This window comes from Aedes albopictus, chromosome 3 (genome assembly GCF_035046485.1).
Source record: "Aedes albopictus strain Foshan chromosome 3, AalbF5, whole genome shotgun sequence".
NCBI classification, from domain to species: Eukaryota; Metazoa; Arthropoda; class Insecta; order Diptera; family Culicidae; genus Aedes; species Aedes albopictus.
This window is the reverse complement of record NC_085138.1, coordinates 399,094,641-399,115,331: the sequence shown is the minus strand read 5'-3', so window position 1 is coordinate 399,115,331 and position 20,691 is coordinate 399,094,641. Positions and strand designations below refer to the sequence as shown.

Sequence of the window (20,691 nt, the reverse complement as noted above, 5' to 3'; positions counted from 1 at the left end):
GTAAGGTAAGGTAAGTCATTACAGAATTTATGAGCTAATGCATTGTGAGTTTCGTGGAGATATTCTTAGATAAATTTGAGGAATTATTAATGTTTTCCTTGATTCATTTTTGATTATATACTCATCTGAACAAGAACTTGTGGCGTTTACGGGGGTCTCAGAGGCAGTGTTGCGAAGTGTCAGTATCTACCATTGCAAGCTGAAATTGAGGTAGGTAACCACTCATTTTTTCATTTACAATTGGAATATCAATTTATTCAATGAATGTGGTGTGTAGGTTCACAGCTTTTACATTCATTGATGACGTCAAACCCGAAATAAACCTATCATTGACCTATTTTTAGTTTGGACTCCAAACCCAACAAATACCGAACAGATGTTCGATGTTGGTCCAACAGTTGCCCAACATTCGATAAAATTTGACCCGCCTTTGACCCGACATCCGGTAATTTTTCAGTCTGGCGAAATTTTACAGGATTTTTTGTGTTACGTGCCCAGCTAGTAATTTGAGTGACAATTCATTAAATTGACAAAAATTCTCTACTCATTTGATAGGTGCTCTGATTGAATGAAATTGTTTTAAACATGACTAGTGAGAAAAATGCCTGAAAATATTAGTTGTTTACTGTTTAAATGAATGAGATGATTTTTTGCAACACTGCTCAGAGGGTTTCAGGGAGGTACCTGGAGGTCTCGAGAGCACGAAACACGGAAAACCCTGAAAAAATCCGCAAGACTGAAAAAAATCGGATATCGGGTTAAGTTTTATTCAATGTTGGACCATTGTTGGACGGTTGGACCCACATCAAATTGGGTCTATATGTTATGTTTGGTGGCCAAAATAAAAACAATTATAGGTTTATGTCGGGTTATATGTACGTCATCAATGACGAACAAAGTTTTAACCCTGCGACACTACAATATATGAATGATCAGAGGCCAGTCAATTGATATTCCGATGGTAAATAGAAAAAATTGCAACACTGCTTAAGGGGATCTCAAGGACATTCTGTGGTATTTAATGGGTCTCAGGGTTGCTTCAGAGAGTCAGAAGATCTCAGGAAGTCGTTTGAGTATTCCAGGGCACTACAGTGGGCCTCAAGGGCGTTTTCAAGAGATTTCAGAGTATTTGGAGGGGATTTCTTTTCATAACCTAACCACGAGGAGTTGGAATCGATCCGTATCAATACACATCAGTTTACCTGTAAGCACAATTAAAAATTTCTCACTTGTTGGGGCAAATTAAATGACTTTAAACAAAACAAAACAAACAACTATTGAAATTCCCGATTGATTAGAAGAGGCAGATTGGAAATCCCAAGAAATCCCTAGAAGGAAAGTAGATATTAAATAACATTTGTTTTTAATTCAAATTCGTGTTAAGTTTGAAGCAAAAGAGAATGCGATCCGTTGATCCGATTTGGTTAGAAACAGTTATGTATTTTCGGATGTTGATGTTTATATCTCAGAAAAGTGACGTTGACGGAGCTTCTGGTAGCGCTGCCATTCCCATCTTTGTGAGCCGAGATAACCAAAGAATATTCCTAATTAGAACATCCGAATAAATTAATCTTAACTCAGTGATCTTTCAACCGCCGCAGTCGTTTTATTCTTCACTCTAATTTCAACCGCGAAATTGCCAGAGCCTACACACATTTAGTAGCTATTGCAGCACAACTCTGCCTGTACGATCACTCAATGCAAAATTGATAAATGACCACAAGCCCAACCGCACCGTGGTGGCGGTGGTATTGGTAATTATGGCTGTCTGTCGATTATCTCACGCGCATGCAAATGAATATGAACCAGGTAGGCAATAGGTATATATGATACCCATGAGACGAGGAATGAGGATGCTGAAACGAGCACGTTCCATCGGGGGAGACGAGGGCACTAGGTGAGGTGTAAACTCTTCAGCAGCACCCAAACAAACAATGCCGCACTGCCTCCGTATAGAGTACCTACACGATCGACCACATAGAACCCAACGATCGTCCAACGTATTGGGATCTATAGCTAGCTACTCTGTTGCCTCGCACTATCACTGCAATGTGCCAGGTTGGCTTTGAATTCTCGGCAGATCGTTTCCTCAGCGGCTATTGTGCCTCAGTTAAAGCAGCCAAGCCTAGGCACGTTCCAAGCCACACCGTAAATTATTGTCCGGGAATCACGATCCCAGCATTCCACTCTGAGTTTCACTGGTAAAACTATTCGTTTTCACATGGATTTTGCTTTGCAGTTGAACAATGAATATACGCAGTCGGTAGTAGCAGCAGTAGTAACCACGGTGGTACACCATCAATACAGTGATCAGATAGTGGCTTCACATTTTTTGTAACGTGTTTCTTTACCAAACTTTCAATCCACGATTACATAAAACAAATCTGACGGTGAAATGCGAATTTAAAGCACCAACAACTGGACACGTTTCATGGGTGAAGCACAAACAAAAATCCGGACAACACTAAGCAGAGCATACCACAAACCGGACTCCGCTGACGCTATGCGAGTTGACCGCCGAGAAAGCGCGCGCGCGCCAAAAAAACACAACCGCTCGCGACGGAAGGTAAACCCAGACTGTGTGGAGAGCGGTGCCCAACGAGCGAACGTGCAGATTGGCTAGCTGAGTACCTATGGGAAGAGATTGCTCCACTCTTCGGTGTGAGGTTTGGTGGTGATAGCGGTTCTTTCGGTGTTGGAATGGTCGTTAAAGTTTGGAATTTATGTGATTTTATATTCATCAGTGGTAAACTTTATTCCTAAATACAAAATGAATATTAAAATAAGTTATAAATAGTTGGGTTTTATATGCATTTTACGTTATCTAAAAATATTATAAAATTCTAATACTTTGAACATCAAATGATTTTTTTCCTCAATAAAAAATAAAGGTATGACTTTTGCAGATTTGGCTTAACGAGCGCCAAAATTTCATCGTTCGCTTTGCTGAGCGTTCAAGCTCACAGACAGTGATAATTTATACCCGAGACGAAATGATGGTTTGAGAATTTAACTTTTAAATGCCAGCTACAGCAGACGCTTCTTTCGGTGTTGGACAGGTCGTTAAACTTTTGGAATTTTAGTGCTTCCATATTAATTAGTTGTTTTAGACAAGATATGCTTCCTTAAATGTGTTGATACATGGAGGATGATCTGAAACAAACCCTGGAATAACTGCTGGAGATACTTCTGGAGGAATTCTTGAAAGAATTGCTTGCAAAATGGGTGAAAGTTATTTGTGGATAAAAATTCCTCAAACTATTTGCTCAAACGAAATTTTCGGAGAAATATTTGACATCAGAAATTCAAATCAAATCTGGAAGAATTCTTGAAGTAATCATGAAAATAAATTTCTAAAAACATGCAATGCCTGGAAGAATACTCTACAGTAATTCCAGAATAATTTCTTGAAATATTCCTGGAGAAATGCTAAGAAATAATTCCCAAAGTGATTTCTGATGGATCCCCGGAAATTTTTTTTCTTAAATCCCTGAAGAAAGGTTTAAATAAATGAGTTATTTTATAATGCAGAAATATCAATTTCTGAATTTCTGAAGAAACTCCTGCGGGAATCCCTGGAAGAACTTCTGAAAAGAACCCTAAGGGAATATACACAGATTTTTATGAAGGAACCTTTCGAGGAACTCTTACAAAAAAAAATCATTGGACGTGTTTAAAGAAATAGCAGTAGCAATTCTGGCCAAAGTCTACGCTCCAAATAAAATTTCAATTTTTTTGTATGGACGAAAGTCTACGAGGGGGGAGGGGGGTGAGATGGCCAAAATTTGGTCTTCGTGGTTTATGAACAGCCCCTGGTGAGAGATATTGCGCTGGGATTCTGGGGGATCTTTAGTGGTGTCACAGCAAGAACTGTGGTTGGATACTAATTAAAAATGCTGCAATATTGAAGTTCGGACTACAGTGGGACTTGAAGTTCTGTTGGGACTCTGTCGGTATCCTTGTGGTGTTCTACAAGAAATACTATGACAAACCTTCAGGGGAAATTTAATGGAAATATAATGACGATCCACGAAGGATTCTTTGTGATGAATCTTTTGTCATTTCAAACGAAGGTTTTTCTTTGGGGTTTCGCAGAAAGTCCTCTTGAAATTCTTCCAGGTGTTCCACCAGGAGTTCTCCGGGATTCTCATCAAATATCTCTAAGATTTTCATTAGAAGTCCTACAAACAATCCCTCCATGAGTTCCTTCTAATGTTTTTTTTTTCAGGAATTATTTATTTATTATTTTTTTCGGGATCTTCTAGGAGTTCCTTCAGGGTGTTTTTCTAAGATTCTACCAGGAGTTTTTCGAACCACCTTCCAATAATTTCAACCGAGATTTCTCAAATGTTATTTATCCGGGGTTCACTCAGATACAGGGGATGGCCAAAATGTTTGGGATAGGCAACTTTTTTTCTCTCACAAAAAAATTCAACATAATATAACTTTTCATAGAGTGCATCAAAAATTCTCAAATTTTGACTGTTTATCAACCTGTTATATGTGCATCACTGGTACAAATGTGGGCTCGATTGATTAATCTTTCGCAAAGTTAGAACCGTTCGGGTAAAACACTATTTTTTAGACAACTCATTTTTGAGTTGTCATATCTCGGAAACCAGTGAACCGAATTGAATGAAATTTTGAACGTACACTAACAATATACAAATGCTTCACAAACTATTTAAACATAGATACTTTTTGAACGTTGAAAAAAGTTATCATGGATTGACACTTTTTGGATTTTTCTCGAAAAAATGTATTTTTTTTACGTCAATGTCAATAAATTTTAGTGTTGATGTCTAAAGATTTTCCACTTCTGTTCTCAAGTTATCTTTAATCAGATATATTAGAGCCTATTAAGATTAAAGGAAGAACACATTTAGTAATTTTTGTGTGGTATTGTAAATTTCACTTATTTGCCTCTATATGGGTAAAAATTTCAACCCGGTATAACTTAATTCGTCGTGAGAAAATATTACATTTTATAACGTTGAATTAAGTATCAATATATTGTTGATAAACGTTAAAAAATTCATTCAATTCGGTTCACTGGTTTCCGAGATATGACAGCTCAAAAATGAGTTGTCTAAAAAATAGTGTTTTACCCGAACGGTTCTAACTTTGCGAAAGATTAATCAATCGAGCCCACATTTGTACCAGTGATGCACATATAACAGGTTGATAAACAGTCAAAATTTGAGAATTTTTGATGCACTTTATTAAAAGTTACAGCATGTTGAATTTTTTTGTGGGAGAAAAAAAGTTGCCTATCCCAAACATTTTGGCCACCCCCTGTATTTATTCGAAGATTCCCGCAGGAATTCCTTCCAGGATCATTCCAAAAATTCCTTATAGGATTTCTACAGGAATACATTCTTAGATTCGTTCTGGAGTTCCTACAGTGATTCCTCCAGGAGTTCTTTCTAAGGTAGAAATTTTTGGAAATTCCTTTAGGGTTTTCTCTGGGCGTTTCTTATGTGAATCGTCAAGGAATTCCTTCTGGGATTTCTCCAAAAATTGTTAGGAAATTGTTCCTCCAGCAACTTCTTCCGGGAATCCTCCAGGAACTCCTTCTAGGTCTCCTCTAGGAGTAACTTTATGGGTTCGACTCATAGTTCCTTCTGGTATTTCTCCAGAAATTTATTCTAAGATTACAACAAGAGTGGCATCAGGGACCTCTCCAGAAATTTCCAGTCCTTTCCGGAATTTCTTCAGGACTTCCAGACTCCTGGAAAATAAGTCAATGTTCTTCCAAGAGTTCCTTCTAAGATTCCAAAAGTTCACCCAGCATATCCTTCCGGGGTTCCTTCAAGAACTTCTTCTGGGATTCCTGCAGGATTTCCTGCTGGAACTCTTGCAGATTACATATTCTGGAATTCATTTTGGAAGTTTCTTAAATTTTGCTCATGGAAATACTGTAGTTATTTTTATTCTTTATGGAACTATTCCAAGACTTGCTCCTTAATCCTTATGAAATGCCTCCAATAACTCTTAACGAATATCTCCAGTAGTTTTGTAGGGAATTTCTACACGAGCGATTTCTGAAATTCTTTCAACAGTTCCTTCTCAGAAAAAAATCTGAAGGCATTTCAAAAGGTTCTGGAGAAATCTTAAAGGAAACTCGTGAAGGAATCTCTGAATGAGCTTCTAGAATAATTTCATAGAAATATTCTGGAGGAACATCGGAAGGAATTTCTAGAGAATTCAAGGGAGGAACCTCTGAATAAATCCTGTATGGAGTTACAGGAGTAATCCTAGAAAGAACTCTTGGAAGAACCCCAGATGAAGGTCCAGACCAATTCTTAAATAAATTCCTGTAAGAATCCCTGAGGCAGCCTAAGGTATCCCAGAAAGAACTCTACTAAATTTCATTGAAAAGTTATCGTTTCTTTGTCAAACTCTAACGAAATTTGGAAAAAGTTACTAACTTTACCGAATTTTCTCGGTAAACTAAACTTAATGGTTGAGGTTTCGGTAAATTATTACCGATGTCGATGATTTTTCCTAGATTTATATGGCAAAATATGAGATTTTGAGCTTTTTTTGACTGCAAGCCATTAAGCATGGAAATATTTTTTTAAGCAATCAAAAGATAAAGTGGTCAATTAACATCTAAATTAACGACTCATACTAAATATTTCGTTTTACCAAATCAAATTTGATAGATTAAAGCATTTTATGTTAGTATGTAAACTTGCATGCAACTTTTGGAGGGTGACTTGTATGGGAGACATCGTACCCAACATAAATCGCTTAAAACTATCAAATTCGATTTGGTAAAACGAAATATTTTGCATGAGTCGTTTATTTAGATGTTAATTGACCAATTTACCTTTCGATTGCATAAAAAAAAACATATTTCCATGCTTAATGGCTTACAGTCAAAAAAGCTCGAAATCTCACATTTTGCCATATAAATTGAGGTATAGCTCAAAATTGTGACGTGCTGGAGCAAATCTGAGCCCGGATTCAGATTCAGCGACCCAAAATCTGTCAGAGACACATAAGTTTGCTCTTTAGACATACCAAAAGTTAATTTTTGTTACGCTGTGTTATTTCAGGGTGTTCACTCAATTATGAAAATGAATTTCCATGATATTTCCAGGATTTTTCCAGGTTTTTGAAAGTAATTCCAGATTCAAGAAACTTTAACAAATCGACTAAACTAAACATCATTTCAAATTTCTAGAAATTCGTGGAAACGTACTTTTTGGGAAATTTCTAGTTCTAACTATAATGACATTTATGGACAACATCCCACCAGCATTGAGGGTGGAAGCACGAGATGATTTTCTGATGGAATTCTTAAAACAATCCTGGCGATACTTTAGGAGAATTTTCTGGATAATTTGATGAAAATTTTGTTTATCAAGTTCTGAAGGAATTTAACCAGAAAAACAACAAGAAATTACACTTTATTTTTATAAAAAGTTAAGCTTGGCAGTTCCAGCAGATAATCTTTCGAGTAGTTCCTAACCAAACATTCTTAAATATTGTTAGAAATTAAACAAATTGCAGTTAACGCTTTTGAACAAATCCTCCAAGAAACCATCACGCATAGCTTCAGTTAATGCGCACGAGACCTTCGTTGGTTTCGCAAATGAATCGCTCAAATATGTATTTTTCAACAATTTCGCTAAATTCTTCTCTCAGCGATTTATCCTTTTATAGAAATTGCTAGCAAAAATATTAGATATGTTTATTTATATATATGTGATTAGAGAAAAATGTTTTAAATCATTAGTTTTGGTTGTCTATAGTTTCACTCTTGAAAGAAGTAATTGACAATTCAGAATATACTTATAAGTTGGTAACTATGTTCTAAAACTATTGCATAATGTCCATCGAAAATAGTCTCTCTCGAGTTCTTTAAAATATGTGGAGCTCAGAAGCAACTATGGGAAAAAGTGAGTTGACCATTCTTTTAAACATTGTTTAGAATAATGTATGAGTTGTTCTAAAAATGTTTCAGAAATAGTCAGAAAAATATTCAAAACTTCTTCCAGAAGTCATCTAGTTAATTTCGCTAGAAATAGAGGAACCAACATATTTTAGACACAGCAACGCGCCAATATTTTTTGGACACTTACGGCAAAAACAAATGGAAGTGTCCAAAATATATTGGCGTAACGCTGTGTCCAAAATACGTTAGTTCCCCTACTAACATCGAACCCACCAGGAGTTCCAATTGATCAATCATATTCTGCGGGAGTTGCAGGAACTACGATTAAAATATATCTTTAAGTTCCTTCAGGTATTTTACAACATCTACAGACAATTGCGAATTTGTCAGGCAAACCTCAATAAATTCTGCTTTACAATAAGCTCATTTACATGGATTTAAAGTGTTCAATTCTAAGAACTATAACTATTTAAGGTGTTTCTTAGTTACGAAATTAAAGACACTTTTAGGTTACTGTTAAGAAGTGAACATAGGATTTATTCAGGCAGTCTTTTATACCCATAGATGGCACACACAATTATTACAGTTTGTTCGTGTTGGTTACATATGAATTCAAAGTGGACTCTGCCAATTTACCCAACCGGGAATATGTAACAATCCTTCCCTCTTTAGAGCACAATTTAAAGACCTACTTAAAGTTAAGAAATTTGTACTTAATTCTAATAATGCATTTAAAATATATTTTACACTTCACATGTTCGCGAGCGGCTCCTTGTTATTATTGGGCTTCGACTGAGCTTCGGTCTTTTAGGATTGTTTGAACCGACAGATCTTTCTAGCTTATCCATGAATTTGCTAAATGACTGATCCTTAGGTTCTTCCTCGAAACCAACGCACGCGCCATCTTCCTCACTCAGCTCCCTACTACTGCGCTTCCGTGAGTGTTTTGACGGGACTAGCAGTTTAGAGCCTCTCGCGGGTTTCGGAAGTTTCAGTTGATCTCGATGTGCCGATAAAACGTTCCTATGGAGAGATATTTGGAAGACATTCTTAGAGAGTTGTTTTATGAATTTAGCTTCAATCCAACGCTGAGGATCTGTTTTCCTGAAATTTTTGTAGAATATCTTATCTCCAACTACCAACTTACTGAATGGATCTAGGACTTGCTCAGCCTGGATGTAGGTGTTGTTTGCTGGTTTGGGAATTTCTAAATATGTTTTGTAATGTTTAGTAGGATTGATCAAATCCATCAAAACTTTTGGTTTGTAACTAAACATTTTGCTGGAGGGCACAAAACCATCAGCAGTTGCAATTTGGTTTCTGTAATTAAATAAAAAGTAATTCAATTGACTTACAATGTCTAAACGGTTTAGCTCCGGATCTAGCAGATGCTTCTTCAAAGCATCTTTGACGACTCTAACAAGTCTTTCAGCTTGTCCGTTGCTACTTGGGTTGTACGGAGGACTTTTTAATGGTTTTATTCCATGGTTTACTAGGAATGAAGTAAATTCCTTTGAATTAAATGGAGGTCCACCGTCTGTGACCACAACGTCTGGAAGTCCAAATCTTGCAAACACGGCCATGAATTTGTCTATTACACGTTTAGCATCCGTTCCGTTCAGCATGATTTCGACTTCCACCCATTTCGAGTGGCTGTCAACAATAAGTAAAAACATTTTCCTATCAAAATAGAAAAAGTCGGCATGTACTCGACTAAATGGCCTAGTTGTAGGGATCCATTTATTTTCTGTTGATTTTGCTGGCGCTGGAGATGACTTTATACAGACTTCACAACGATTGAGAAAATCCTCTATGTCCAGATTTATTCTTGGCCAAAAAACAGTTTCACGGGCTAGTTGTTTCATTTTTGTAATGCCTATGTGATTAGCATGCAGCATTCGAAGCACTTTAGGTCTTAAACCCACAGGAACAACAATTCTTCCTTGATACAGAACACAGTTATCAATAACTTCTAGATCGATTCTCAATGAATACATAGCTTTGAACCGTTCATTCAGCGACGTTGGCCAACCTTCTTCTACGAAACGCCGGATTTCCACTAAATGAGAATCTGCAGAAGTAGCTTCTGCAATTTTCTTGTAGTCTAGTGGTAACGAATGGGAGAAATTGAGGCTCATGATATGCTCACCGTCCAAGCTTCTAGGAACCACTTGGCCCAACGGAAACCGCGAGCAAAAATCGGCATTTCCCATCAGTGCTGAGGGTCGGTATGCGATCTCGAAGTCATAAATAGATAACTCCATAATGTACCTCTGAAGCCTTGTCACAAACACTGAGTTGGCACCACACTTGCCAAAAATCCCCAGTAACGGCTTGTGGTCGGTAAAAACCTTGAATTTTTGCCCGAAAAGAAATTTATGAAATTTCTTTATGGTACAGACAAGCGCCAAGGCTTCAAGGTGTAGTATGGGGTATTTCTTCTGCGCCGAGTTAAGAGAAAAAGAAGTAAAACAAATGGGGTTTTCCTTACCTTCGACTTCATGAGCCAAGACACCCCCCAAGCCATATGAACTAGTGTCAGATACGACAACAAGTGGCTTATTAGGGTCATAGTATTCCAGAATATTTGCCTCCAACAAAGATCTTTTACTAGCCTTGAATGCCTCATCACATGTATCAGTCCATTCAAACTGTTTGTCATTACTCAACAAGGCATGCAAACTGCTCAGCTTTGCGGACAGACGAGGAACAAATTTATGGTAATAATTAATCAGGCCAAGGTAAGCCCTTAACTCGCTAACGTTCTTGGGTGGCTTAGCCTGTTCGATTGTTGATAATTTTTCTGGAGAGGGCATTAGGCCTTTGTCCGTCACTACGTGACCTAAATATGGTAACTTGTTTACAAAAAACTTACATTTTGAAAAGTTTATTTTAACATTAGCCTTAGACAAACGTTCTAAGACTGCTTCCAAATTTTTCAAACAGTCAGCTAAATCTTTTCCTGCAATTAGGACGTCGTCTAAATAAACACTGATGTTTTCCAGCCCATGTTGGATTTGTTCCATAATTTGTTGGAATATTGCTGCACTGCTGGATGCACCTTGTGGAAGTCGATTATAAGTATATAAACCTTTGGGTGTATTTATAACCATAAACCTTCTAGAACGCTCAGAGAGTTGCACCTGTGTATATGCACCTGCCAAATCCAAACAACAAAAAACCGTACACCCAGCCAGAGAAGCAAAAATATCTTGAGCTAGCGGTAGCGGATAAGTATTCGGTACTATAACGCGATTAATAGATACCTTGCAGTCAATCACCATACGGATATCCTGATCCTTTTTCACGACCACGATAACCGGTGAAGCCCACTCGCTAGCTTTGATTGCTGTTATTATGTTTTGCTGTTCAAGCATATCGAGGTGATTATCCAATTTGTCTTTCAGTTTGTAGGGAACTGTGTACGCTTTTTTAAAGATCGGTTGGTCATGTTTCAACTGCAACTCTCCTTCGTAACCCTTAATCGGTTCTGAAAAATCTTTGTTGAAAATTTTTGAGTATTTTTGCTTTAAATCTTCAACAATTTGATCTGTACCTTTGCTTTGCACCAATTTGTTGACTGGAGTTTTCTGCACGAACCCTGTTCTCCACTCCGGGTAATAGAAATCAAGCCATGTCCTACCGATGAGCGGTGTGAAATGTTTTTCACATTCCAAAATGATGATTTTCTGATAACTCGCTGTTCCATTCAAAACAACCCTAACTTTGATTTCTCCTACAATATGTAAGCGATCGCCATTCACGACCACTAATTGTCTTTCACAGGTGTTAATAGGAACCGTTCCAAAAAATTCTAAATAATCTATATCGCTAATGACCGACACCGCCGCTCCTGAATCTATTTCCATTTGCATTCGTTTTCCTTCTATCGTAACATCAACCATGCATGGTTCATTGATTTTGTTTACAGCGGTTATCAACAAGCACTCCATACCGTCCGATTCTACCTCAGATGCACTGTTTTCTTTATCCCGCTTAAAGTTATACGATGTTTCAGTTTTTGAACCCGAATTTGAATCCACAAACCTAACAGAGTTGTTGTTGCGATAGGAGTAACATTGTCGTCTCAAATGGCCTTTCTTTTTGCAAAAGTTGCAAATTGCATTTGCATACGGATTACCATCTCTGTTAAACGAAGTCGATCTCTCTCGAAAGCTCACATGTTTTTTCTCACTCACGTTCCGACTGCGATCTCTAGACCGTCCGTAATACTCTCTGGGTGATCTCTCATAACCTCTGGATTCCCTCTCATAATCTCTGGATTCCCTCTCATAATCTCTGGGGTTCCTATTCCACTCTTTTTTCCCTAATCGATTCTTTATTGAGCTGATTTCAGATGACTCTCGTCTCTCCGGCCCGAAAATAGAATTCGCTTGGTTTCCCGCTACCTCACTGCTAATAATCTTTTTCTCCACTGCTGCTAAACTCAAATCCTCATCCATCAACAACTTTTTCTGCAACTCTTTGTCATAAAGTCCCATAACAAGCCTATCTCGAATTGCGGTTTCTTTAAACTCTTTAAAATCACAATTCTCAGCTTGCAACTTAACAGCCAGAATATAGCTTTCAGCTGTTTCATCGGGACGTTGATAACGGTTGTAGAACCGATATCGCTGCATCATGTCTGGTTCGACTTTGTCGAAACGTTCTTTCAACTTTTTGATCATGTCATCGTATCTCAAAGTCTGCAGCTCTACACCAGGAAACATTAATTTTAACTCATCGTATACGACCGAACCAGAAAGAGCTATTAAAACACATTTCTTATTCTCTTCATCCCATTTGTTAAATCGGCTAAGGCTCTCCAATCTCTCAACATAGTTGGTAAAAGGAGTTCCCGCCACATAGTGGTCCAACGTTCCCATGGCCGACATTCTCTGAGTGAAATAAGAAAGGGACAAAATATGAGGAAATTTAACTTACGCTTTTCTCCGACTATACCCACTCAATAGTGTAGTCCTGGGTTCCTGAGTCCTTGCCGGTCCACTCGAATCAGTTGAGTACTCAGATTCTGCGCACTCTGCACTGCTCACTACTTAATTTTTATCGCCTAAGTGTTTTTCGCACACGGTTTTGCAAAATTGCTAGTTCCACTACCGCTTCGAATAAGCCACAAATTATGGTGAAGTTTGCACTAGTCAATCAATTATCGTGCCTCTACGTTTCAGCATACAGTTTGCCTACGTTCGATCTGGCTTTTACACATCACACTCGGCGTTGGAAACAATAGTTTTTTTTTCAATTGATGCACGCACTATGATATGGAACAACGCAGCCGGTGACTTGATCACTGGTCGAACCCGATCACTAACACTGCACGGATTTAAAACGTTTTTCTCGCCGCCACTGTTCAATTCTAAGAACTATAACTATTTAAGGTGTTTCTTAGTTACGAAATTAAAGACACTTTTAGGTTACTGTTAAGAAGTGAACATAGGATTTATTCAGGCAGTCTTTTATACCCATAGATGGCACACACAATTATTACAGTTTGTTCGTGTTGGTTACATATGAATTCAAAGTGGACTCCGCCAATTTACCCAACCGGGAATATGTAACATAAAGAAAATAGCTTATACAATTTAGGTCACTATTTAACGCTGTAAAATTGATTGAAAGATTTGTGAATTCAACATCTTAACTATAAAAGCATGTCGACTCAATTTTCCGAAAAGTAAAGCATAAAATTGGAGATTGCTGTGGAAAAAGTACAAGTTAATATCAACGTCAAGGGTAATGAATTTCTGATAAATAATAATTAACGAGCGGGTAGTTAGTAGCGGCGCAGCCGAAATTTTTATTCGTTTTGAGGCATTTTTAACTGAAAATTTGCATTGAAATGATAAACATAGAAATTCCCTGATTGTCACCAGAATTCCCTGAGAATTCCAGGATTTTTCCAGGTCGAGTAAAATTCCCTGATAATTCCAGGTTTTCCAGGTTTTTCCAGGTAGTAGACACCATGTATCTGTCTGAACTCTATCGCAGTTCGGGAAAAGTTGCAAGCTTTACCGATTTTTTCCTGTAAAACAAACAAACGGTTTGGTATAATATTACCGAAATCGGTGATGTTTTCTAAGTGTATACCCGAGCAGGAGAAAATAGCTGAAGAATACCGAACTCAGGTATGGAAAACCAAATACCTACAACCTGAATGTCAGGTATTAAGTATCCCCGCATAAGAGGTAAAATACCTGTGTATTCTGTGCACAACACGTGAATAATTACACCAGGTATTGCAATACCTAAATAATAATCGGTGGTTTTTCCATACAAATAGTGATTTTTCCATAATTGAATAATACCTCAAGCAGTCCTCAACACCAAACCAATAACTCGTTGAGGTATTCTATCAATACCTACAAAATACCAAAATAAGTTTTTTTTCAATACCTGGATAACCGACTAATACCTTGTCTTGGTATGATACCTGACTTTGGTATGCTCTAGTTATGTGGCAGTTATTCATTCCTGCTCGGGTATGCTCCATATAAATTTCAAAAAAAAAATGTCTGCACACCCGAGCAGGAGGAAATACCTGCAGAATACCAAACTTGTGCATACCTGAGTTTGGTATTCTGCAGGTATTTCCTCCTGCTCGGGTGTGCAGACATTTTTTTTTTGAAATTTATATGTAGCATACCCGAGCAGGAATACCCAATACCTGCAACCTGAATTAGGTATTTAGGAGCCCTGCATAAGGGCCAATATAGCCGAGGCGGTAAACGCACGGGTATTCAGCATGGCCATGCTGAGGGTGACGGGTTCGATTCCCGGTCGGTCCAGGATCTTTTCGTAAAGGAAATTTCCTTGACTTCCTTGGGCATAGAGTATCTTCGTGCCTGCCACACGATATACGCATGCAAAATGGTCATTGGCAGAGGAAGCTCTCAGTTAATAACTGTGGAAGTGCTCATAGAACACTAAGCTGAGAAGCAGGCTTTGTCCCAATGAGGACGTTACGCCAAGAAGAGAGAGAGAGAGCATAAGAGCTAGAATACCTACAATAATAATTAGTGTGTTCTACAAATACCACGTAAATAATGACATCAGGTATTACAATAACTCAATACCTACACAATACCAAAATAGGGTATTCCCAATACCAAGATAACCGAACAATACCATGTCTTGGTATGATATCTGACTTTGGTATGCAGCAGTTATGTACCAGTTATTCGTTCCTGCTCGGGAAGGGCGAGGATGGTGGTCTGAAATGGCTAAAGAATGAGTCTACATTACTTTATGGATAGCGCCTAATTATATTTTTCGAAACGATGTATTTATGCATGTCCTGAATTTTGGCCAGTATTTTGACGCAATGTGATGACCCTTTCTCACTATAAGAGAGGCGTCGTTTTCTCCAATATCAACAGAGATTCGCGAGCGAGAGAATCTACTCAGCGTCGCCTCATAATACCGTCCACATCCAGTAAATCGGTTTATAGCATTGTGTGATATAGGCAGCGTGGTTACCGGAATAAATATCTAAATACACCTACTATCCCAAACAACTTGTTGCACCTCTTCTTCGCACGCTGGCTGGGCTGGTTGACTCGCTGGCGCTGGTGGGATCGGTGGGATGAAGCTTGACCAACTAACACCGGTCGGCGTGGTGGCGTGTCGGTCGGTTTTGAGTTTCGTTTTCTCTCAGGTGATAACCTGAGAAGTGCTTGTGCCGGTTAGATGCAGCAGCATGGTCGGATGGAGATGATCTCCGGTGTCGGTGGTAATACGCGCGTTGTTGAAGAAACGAAACAATTGGATTTCGATGTTTAGATGTGAGCTTTCCAATGCGGACATGGGTTGTTCGGCGTTGCTGCGTGATATATGTGAATTTAGCTAATTTTGAGCGCTTTTGCTTCGATTGCTGTTCGTTCTTATATTGAAAATGATGATTCTACAGTTCAACAGTTGAAGTTAAAATCTTTAGAATTCAAGTTGCACATCTAACTCAGATAATTTAGGTAAAAATAACATGAAATGAACTCACCAGCTCTCCCCATCCTCTTCCTTTTAAATATTTAAGTATTCTGCGTTTTGCTACTTCCAAGAGCTTGAAATAATCTACTACGCCGAATTCCCACAACTCTATAAATCACAATTATGCAACGCACGCTTTTGCAGCCATTCTTCACTCAGACACCCTATGAAGGGAAACACATTGTTCCCCTTATAAAAACTGCAATTGGTCTCTAATCAAATGGTAACCGAGGGCTAATTAAAAACAGTTTATGTTGCACTGCAGTGCAGCGCCTTCCGAATCAAAACTCACTGGGTGGGCAACACCAGTCAGCCAGCCAGTGTGCCAGCGTTCGCCAATTGCACTTTACTTGGTCGGAGTTCTGCTAAAGCGAACCAAAGACCATTTTTTGAAAAATTGAGTTTTCTTAACCATTGGATGAAGAATGAGATGATCTTCCTTCCATGTAAAAATCCAGTAATTCTGACAGCTCTTCGTGGAGTAAATTCAAAATTTCAGTGTGGTAGAACATACAAAAAATGAAATTGTATCCAACCAGAGTGAACTGTAAACCATTCCATAGAATCAGCGAAATATGTCAGTGTTGATCCAGATGATGGACATTTCAAGTTCTCCTCATCGCCGTCAGATTTCTAACTTCTAACCGACTCATAGTAACAATCTTTGATAGAATTGAACTCGAAATTAGAAATATCGGTGTTGGAGGATCCAATTAAGTTTCGATGGCGCTGATCGACATTTTTCCAAATCACATTCAGCCAGACCGAACCAAATCCACTGCATTTTAGAACCAATTTATTCTCAAAAATACAAAAATCAACTGGTTTTCAATACCTACATTATGTCGACACTCCTCATACTGATAATTTAACACAGAAGCCGTCATTGAACAACAAGGCTAATTAAAATAATAGAGCTTAAAAAATCAAACACTTGGTTCGCTTTGGCCGATCGAAAAATATCGTTTTCACGAAAACCATCGTTGAGACGAATGTTTAGAGCTTGATTCAGACTTAACGATTGTCGTTCAGCTAGGTAAAATGACCTAGAGATAACGCGCTTGGATATCACTTAAATGATCCAAATTCGAATCTCTTTCATATTTTTGATTTTTTTTGTCTTAGTTCACTTTGGCAGAACATTTTCATGGTTTTCTTCGATCTGCATAAATTTGAAGTACACAAATTGCTCCACTTTCACATCTCAGGACCTCAGGACATGCAAGGACATCATTTGACATAACCACTCTTGCTCCTGTGCCTGGCACATGCACTGCCTATGAAAAAAAAACATGAGTGGGAATGTCTGAGCTGGGTGGGCTTCCGCCGTTCATATTTCAAACTATTTTGAGACCTCCGTGCTACCATGCTATACGCGTGCTCTCTGATTGATGTAAAGAATTGTAAGTGATATCGATTTCAATTTCATAGACGATGAAAAAACAAGACTTTTTTTTACAATCCGACTGGTTTTCTCTGAAACAAAGAAACACAGCCAGCCACACTGACCTATAAACCATATTTCAATATTTTTGTTCAGCCAGAGTGAACTGAGTGCAAAGCACTTAGAAATTAAATGTAATTATATCAATGATTTCAAATAATTTACATGTATACTTCATCTCTGATGGTTAATAAGGACTGTATCGGAAATTAACTATAAACGTTCACAATAGGGTCCTAAAATGAAAAATATTTTCCCGGTTTTGCTGCATAACACGAAGGAGCATGCTTTTCCGATCTCAATGGTAATTTTTCCAAACTTAAAAAATGACAGAATAGTTAATAAACTCGAAAATAAAATAATGATGATCAGGTCTTGTTTGACATTCCAGGTCAACCTTGACGTAACGAAAGTGAAACGGCGGGTTGCAAAAGACATCACATTGGCTCACTTTTGACAGCAAATATTCCTGTTTGACATACACGGTAAAAAAAATTTACCCAAAATTGAGTGCTAAACAAGGAGTGTTGCAAAAGTTATTAAAAATTTTGAAAATATGTTTTATGGACTTTATCTAATAGGAAAACTTAAAAAATGAGTAAACATGTCGTTTTAATCAATGCTTGATCGAATTATGCAGAAATTGAGATAGGCCTTTAGGAGCCTATTGCCTGAAAAATAATCTGTTCGAAATAAACATAACTTTATTTTTGGAGATACTATATAAATCTCTTAAATAAAGAATGGCAGTTCTGATTTTCAAAAAATAATCATTTAACTTGGACTTTTATCTCAAAGATTGCGCAAATGTTTTTAAAATTTTGGACACCTCCTAAAAATTTAAAATTGCGAAAACTGTGGGAAAATATTCATTTTTTTCTCTTATTTTTGCGCAAATATATTCTTTTCCAGAATGCTCATGACATAGGAAAATTATTTTTATCAAGATAAATTCCCTCCGCAGTTTAGGGCAATTCTTAAAAATAAAAAAGGCCATATTTCGAGGAACACTTTTTTATGCGTCTTCAAAGAACGATTACGCAAATAAAAAATACATTAAGTTGAAAATTTGCATTTTTTTTTCTATTGGGTATGTATTTAAATCTATTGAAGAGGTAGTTTTACCAGAGAACGGAATTTTATAACCTCTAAAGATATTTAAAACAGAGCGTCAAAATTCGACCAAAAAGTAGGTGTTCCTTTGGGATAGACCATATTCTTAATTTTGGAGGTTTTTCTATCCAAAATAAGAATTTTAAAAGTCGGTTTTGAGTGATATGTTATGTGTACATAACTGCTAGTAATAATCATTATTTTCCAGATTTTTCCCCGTACAATTTTTTTTCGCTACAAATGTTTGAAACTTTGAAAAAAATTAAAATAAAAACTGTTTGTACAGATTGTTATTTTGTGTGGTATATTCATAGACCCATATTTTCAATAATACTAAACATTTTCCAAATTTCTTCAAGCTGTTCTAAACTTAACTATATTGTGAAGATTTCATAGAAGAACCGGAATGAAAAGACCAACCGTGCGTCGAGATAGAGAATTTTGAATGTTTATAGTTAATTTCCGATACAGTCCTTAAAGGCTTGTAAGTTACAAGTGTGCGGAAAAGTTTCATATAATCTTAGGTGTTGTTTATTTGTGACTGGTTGAACTTCAACCTTATTTATCTCGGAATAAAGTTTTTGGCGCTTAGTTCGGTTTAGCAAAACCCCGGCCACTTGTAGGTACAAAGTTTACCATCATTAAACCAGCTGTGCTTGGTATCGTCCGTCCCAGAAAAACACCACAACAATAGACAGTTAACATCAATTCGTCTTTTTCTTGCCGTTCATTGCCAGGAAAAAAAAAGAAGTTGCAGCCAAGAACCATTAATTGTAGTCGAATGATTGCGCTTTCGGTGCGCTCCAACGACCAAAGACTGCATTCTGATGCAGTGCAAATTGATGCAAATGAATAATTAATTAAGCACGATACACCCGTTTACACTCTCACTTGGTTTAGAAGTCGAACGCAATGGGTGAAGAACTAACTGGTGCGTGGAGTAAAACGTATCATTCTGTTTGAAAACTGGATAGCCAGATTTCCGATCCTACTGAATATTCAATAAAATAGGCACCGGGATTTTTTTCAGGAGCTCATCAAGAGATTCCACCATAGATTCCTTTTCGATGATTTTCAATGAATCTTTTCAGAAACTTTTCCATGAATTTCTTTAAAAATTACTCCCTCTAGGCTCTAGAGAAACCTCCAGGAATTTTATCATTTTTTTTTCTAGAAAACCTTCCATGCTTAAGAAATTCCTCCATTGATAATTTCAGAAATTTCTTCGCAGATTCTTAACGTATTCCAGACATTCTTACAGCGATATTTTTGAGAAAATCAAGAGTTTAGAATTCTGATATAGATTGAGGGTCGTTTTAAGGTATTTCAGAATCTACTCTGAAACTTCCTGAAATGCCTCAAAAATCCCCCTTAAACCCCCCCCGGGGACCCCATGTAACGCACCTAAGAGGCTTCGAAACCCCTGAGAACTCCTCCGTTACGCCTCTGAATCCCCCGAAAATGCTCTGAAACGTCTTATGTCGTTTTCGTTTTTGCGGTGGAGCTACACCGGTGTAGCACTTTTGCACCGAAAGTGTTCGTTTTTGATTTTCGTGCTGCACCGGTGTAGCACTTTTTCTGCACCGCTCAAGATAGTGCAGCACTCAAAAATTCAAGAGTATAGCGGGTGTACACCATGTCCACCAATCAACGTTTGCGAAGTTGTAAATATTTTGGTTTTTATTCACGCACATCAATGCAACTGCACCGAAAATGTTCGTTTTTGTAGTGAAAAGTGTAGCACGAAGCGGTGTAGCACCGCCACAAAAACGAAAACGACATCAGTGTACACCATTTATGCTCCTCTATTACCCTTTAAAAAGTATATACAGGGTGCTAGGTTCGTGAGTGCAATCTTTTCATAGGGTGATATCGGACCATAAATGGAGAAAAAAATTGTTCTACGCGTATGGTGAAATCTCAGACGTTTTGTTGTTCTATTAGAAAGATTATTGAATTATCTATCAAATGGCAGCTTTGAATCGATTGGTTTAATTAAATAACTAAGTTTTCAAGAGTAAATAGCTCAAAACTAGAGTGTTTTAATTTGTTTTTATCAATTATCTTTAAAAAATGCGTAATAATTTAAAATTCTTTCTATGGCAAAGTTGTGGCCCCTGTTTCACTCTACAATTCGTTCTTTGACATCAAACTTCCATCTCTTATCGTTTTCTTGCAATTTTGATTTAAACATCGTGTTTCAGCTCATAAATTTGCAACTGTC

The 20,691-nt window shown here is 37.6% G+C and overlaps 2 protein-coding genes across 9 annotated transcripts in view; both read right to left on the bottom strand.

Annotated features, from left to right (window-relative positions):
• The window catches only part of LOC115253497 (venom dipeptidyl peptidase 4), a 536,181-nt gene that overhangs the window by 48,379 nt on the left and 467,111 nt on the right, over positions 1 to 20,691 (bottom strand). For 3 of the 8 annotated variants that reach the window (XM_062856061.1, XM_062856063.1, XM_062856065.1), the window contains exon 1: positions 2,352 to 2,599. The exons of 2 other annotated variants lie outside the window; for them this stretch is intronic. The gene's annotated coding sequence lies outside the window, so the exon portion shown is untranslated. Of the gene's footprint in view, positions 1 to 2,351; positions 2,600 to 20,691 lie in introns of those variants that run through there. 3 more of the 8 variants (XM_062856066.1, XM_062856062.1, XM_062856064.1) reach the window with 3 other exon arrangements.
• On the bottom strand, positions 8,352 to 12,182 carry LOC134291931 (uncharacterized protein K02A2.6-like). Its single transcript, XM_062860395.1, has 2 exons — positions 11,173 to 12,182; positions 8,352 to 8,929 (listed from the first exon to the last, which is right to left on the bottom strand). The coding sequence occupies exons 1-2, from the start codon at positions 11,857 to 11,859 to the stop codon at positions 8,870 to 8,872; spliced, it is 747 nt and encodes a 248-aa protein (XP_062716379.1). The 5' UTR covers positions 11,860 to 12,182; the 3' UTR covers positions 8,352 to 8,869.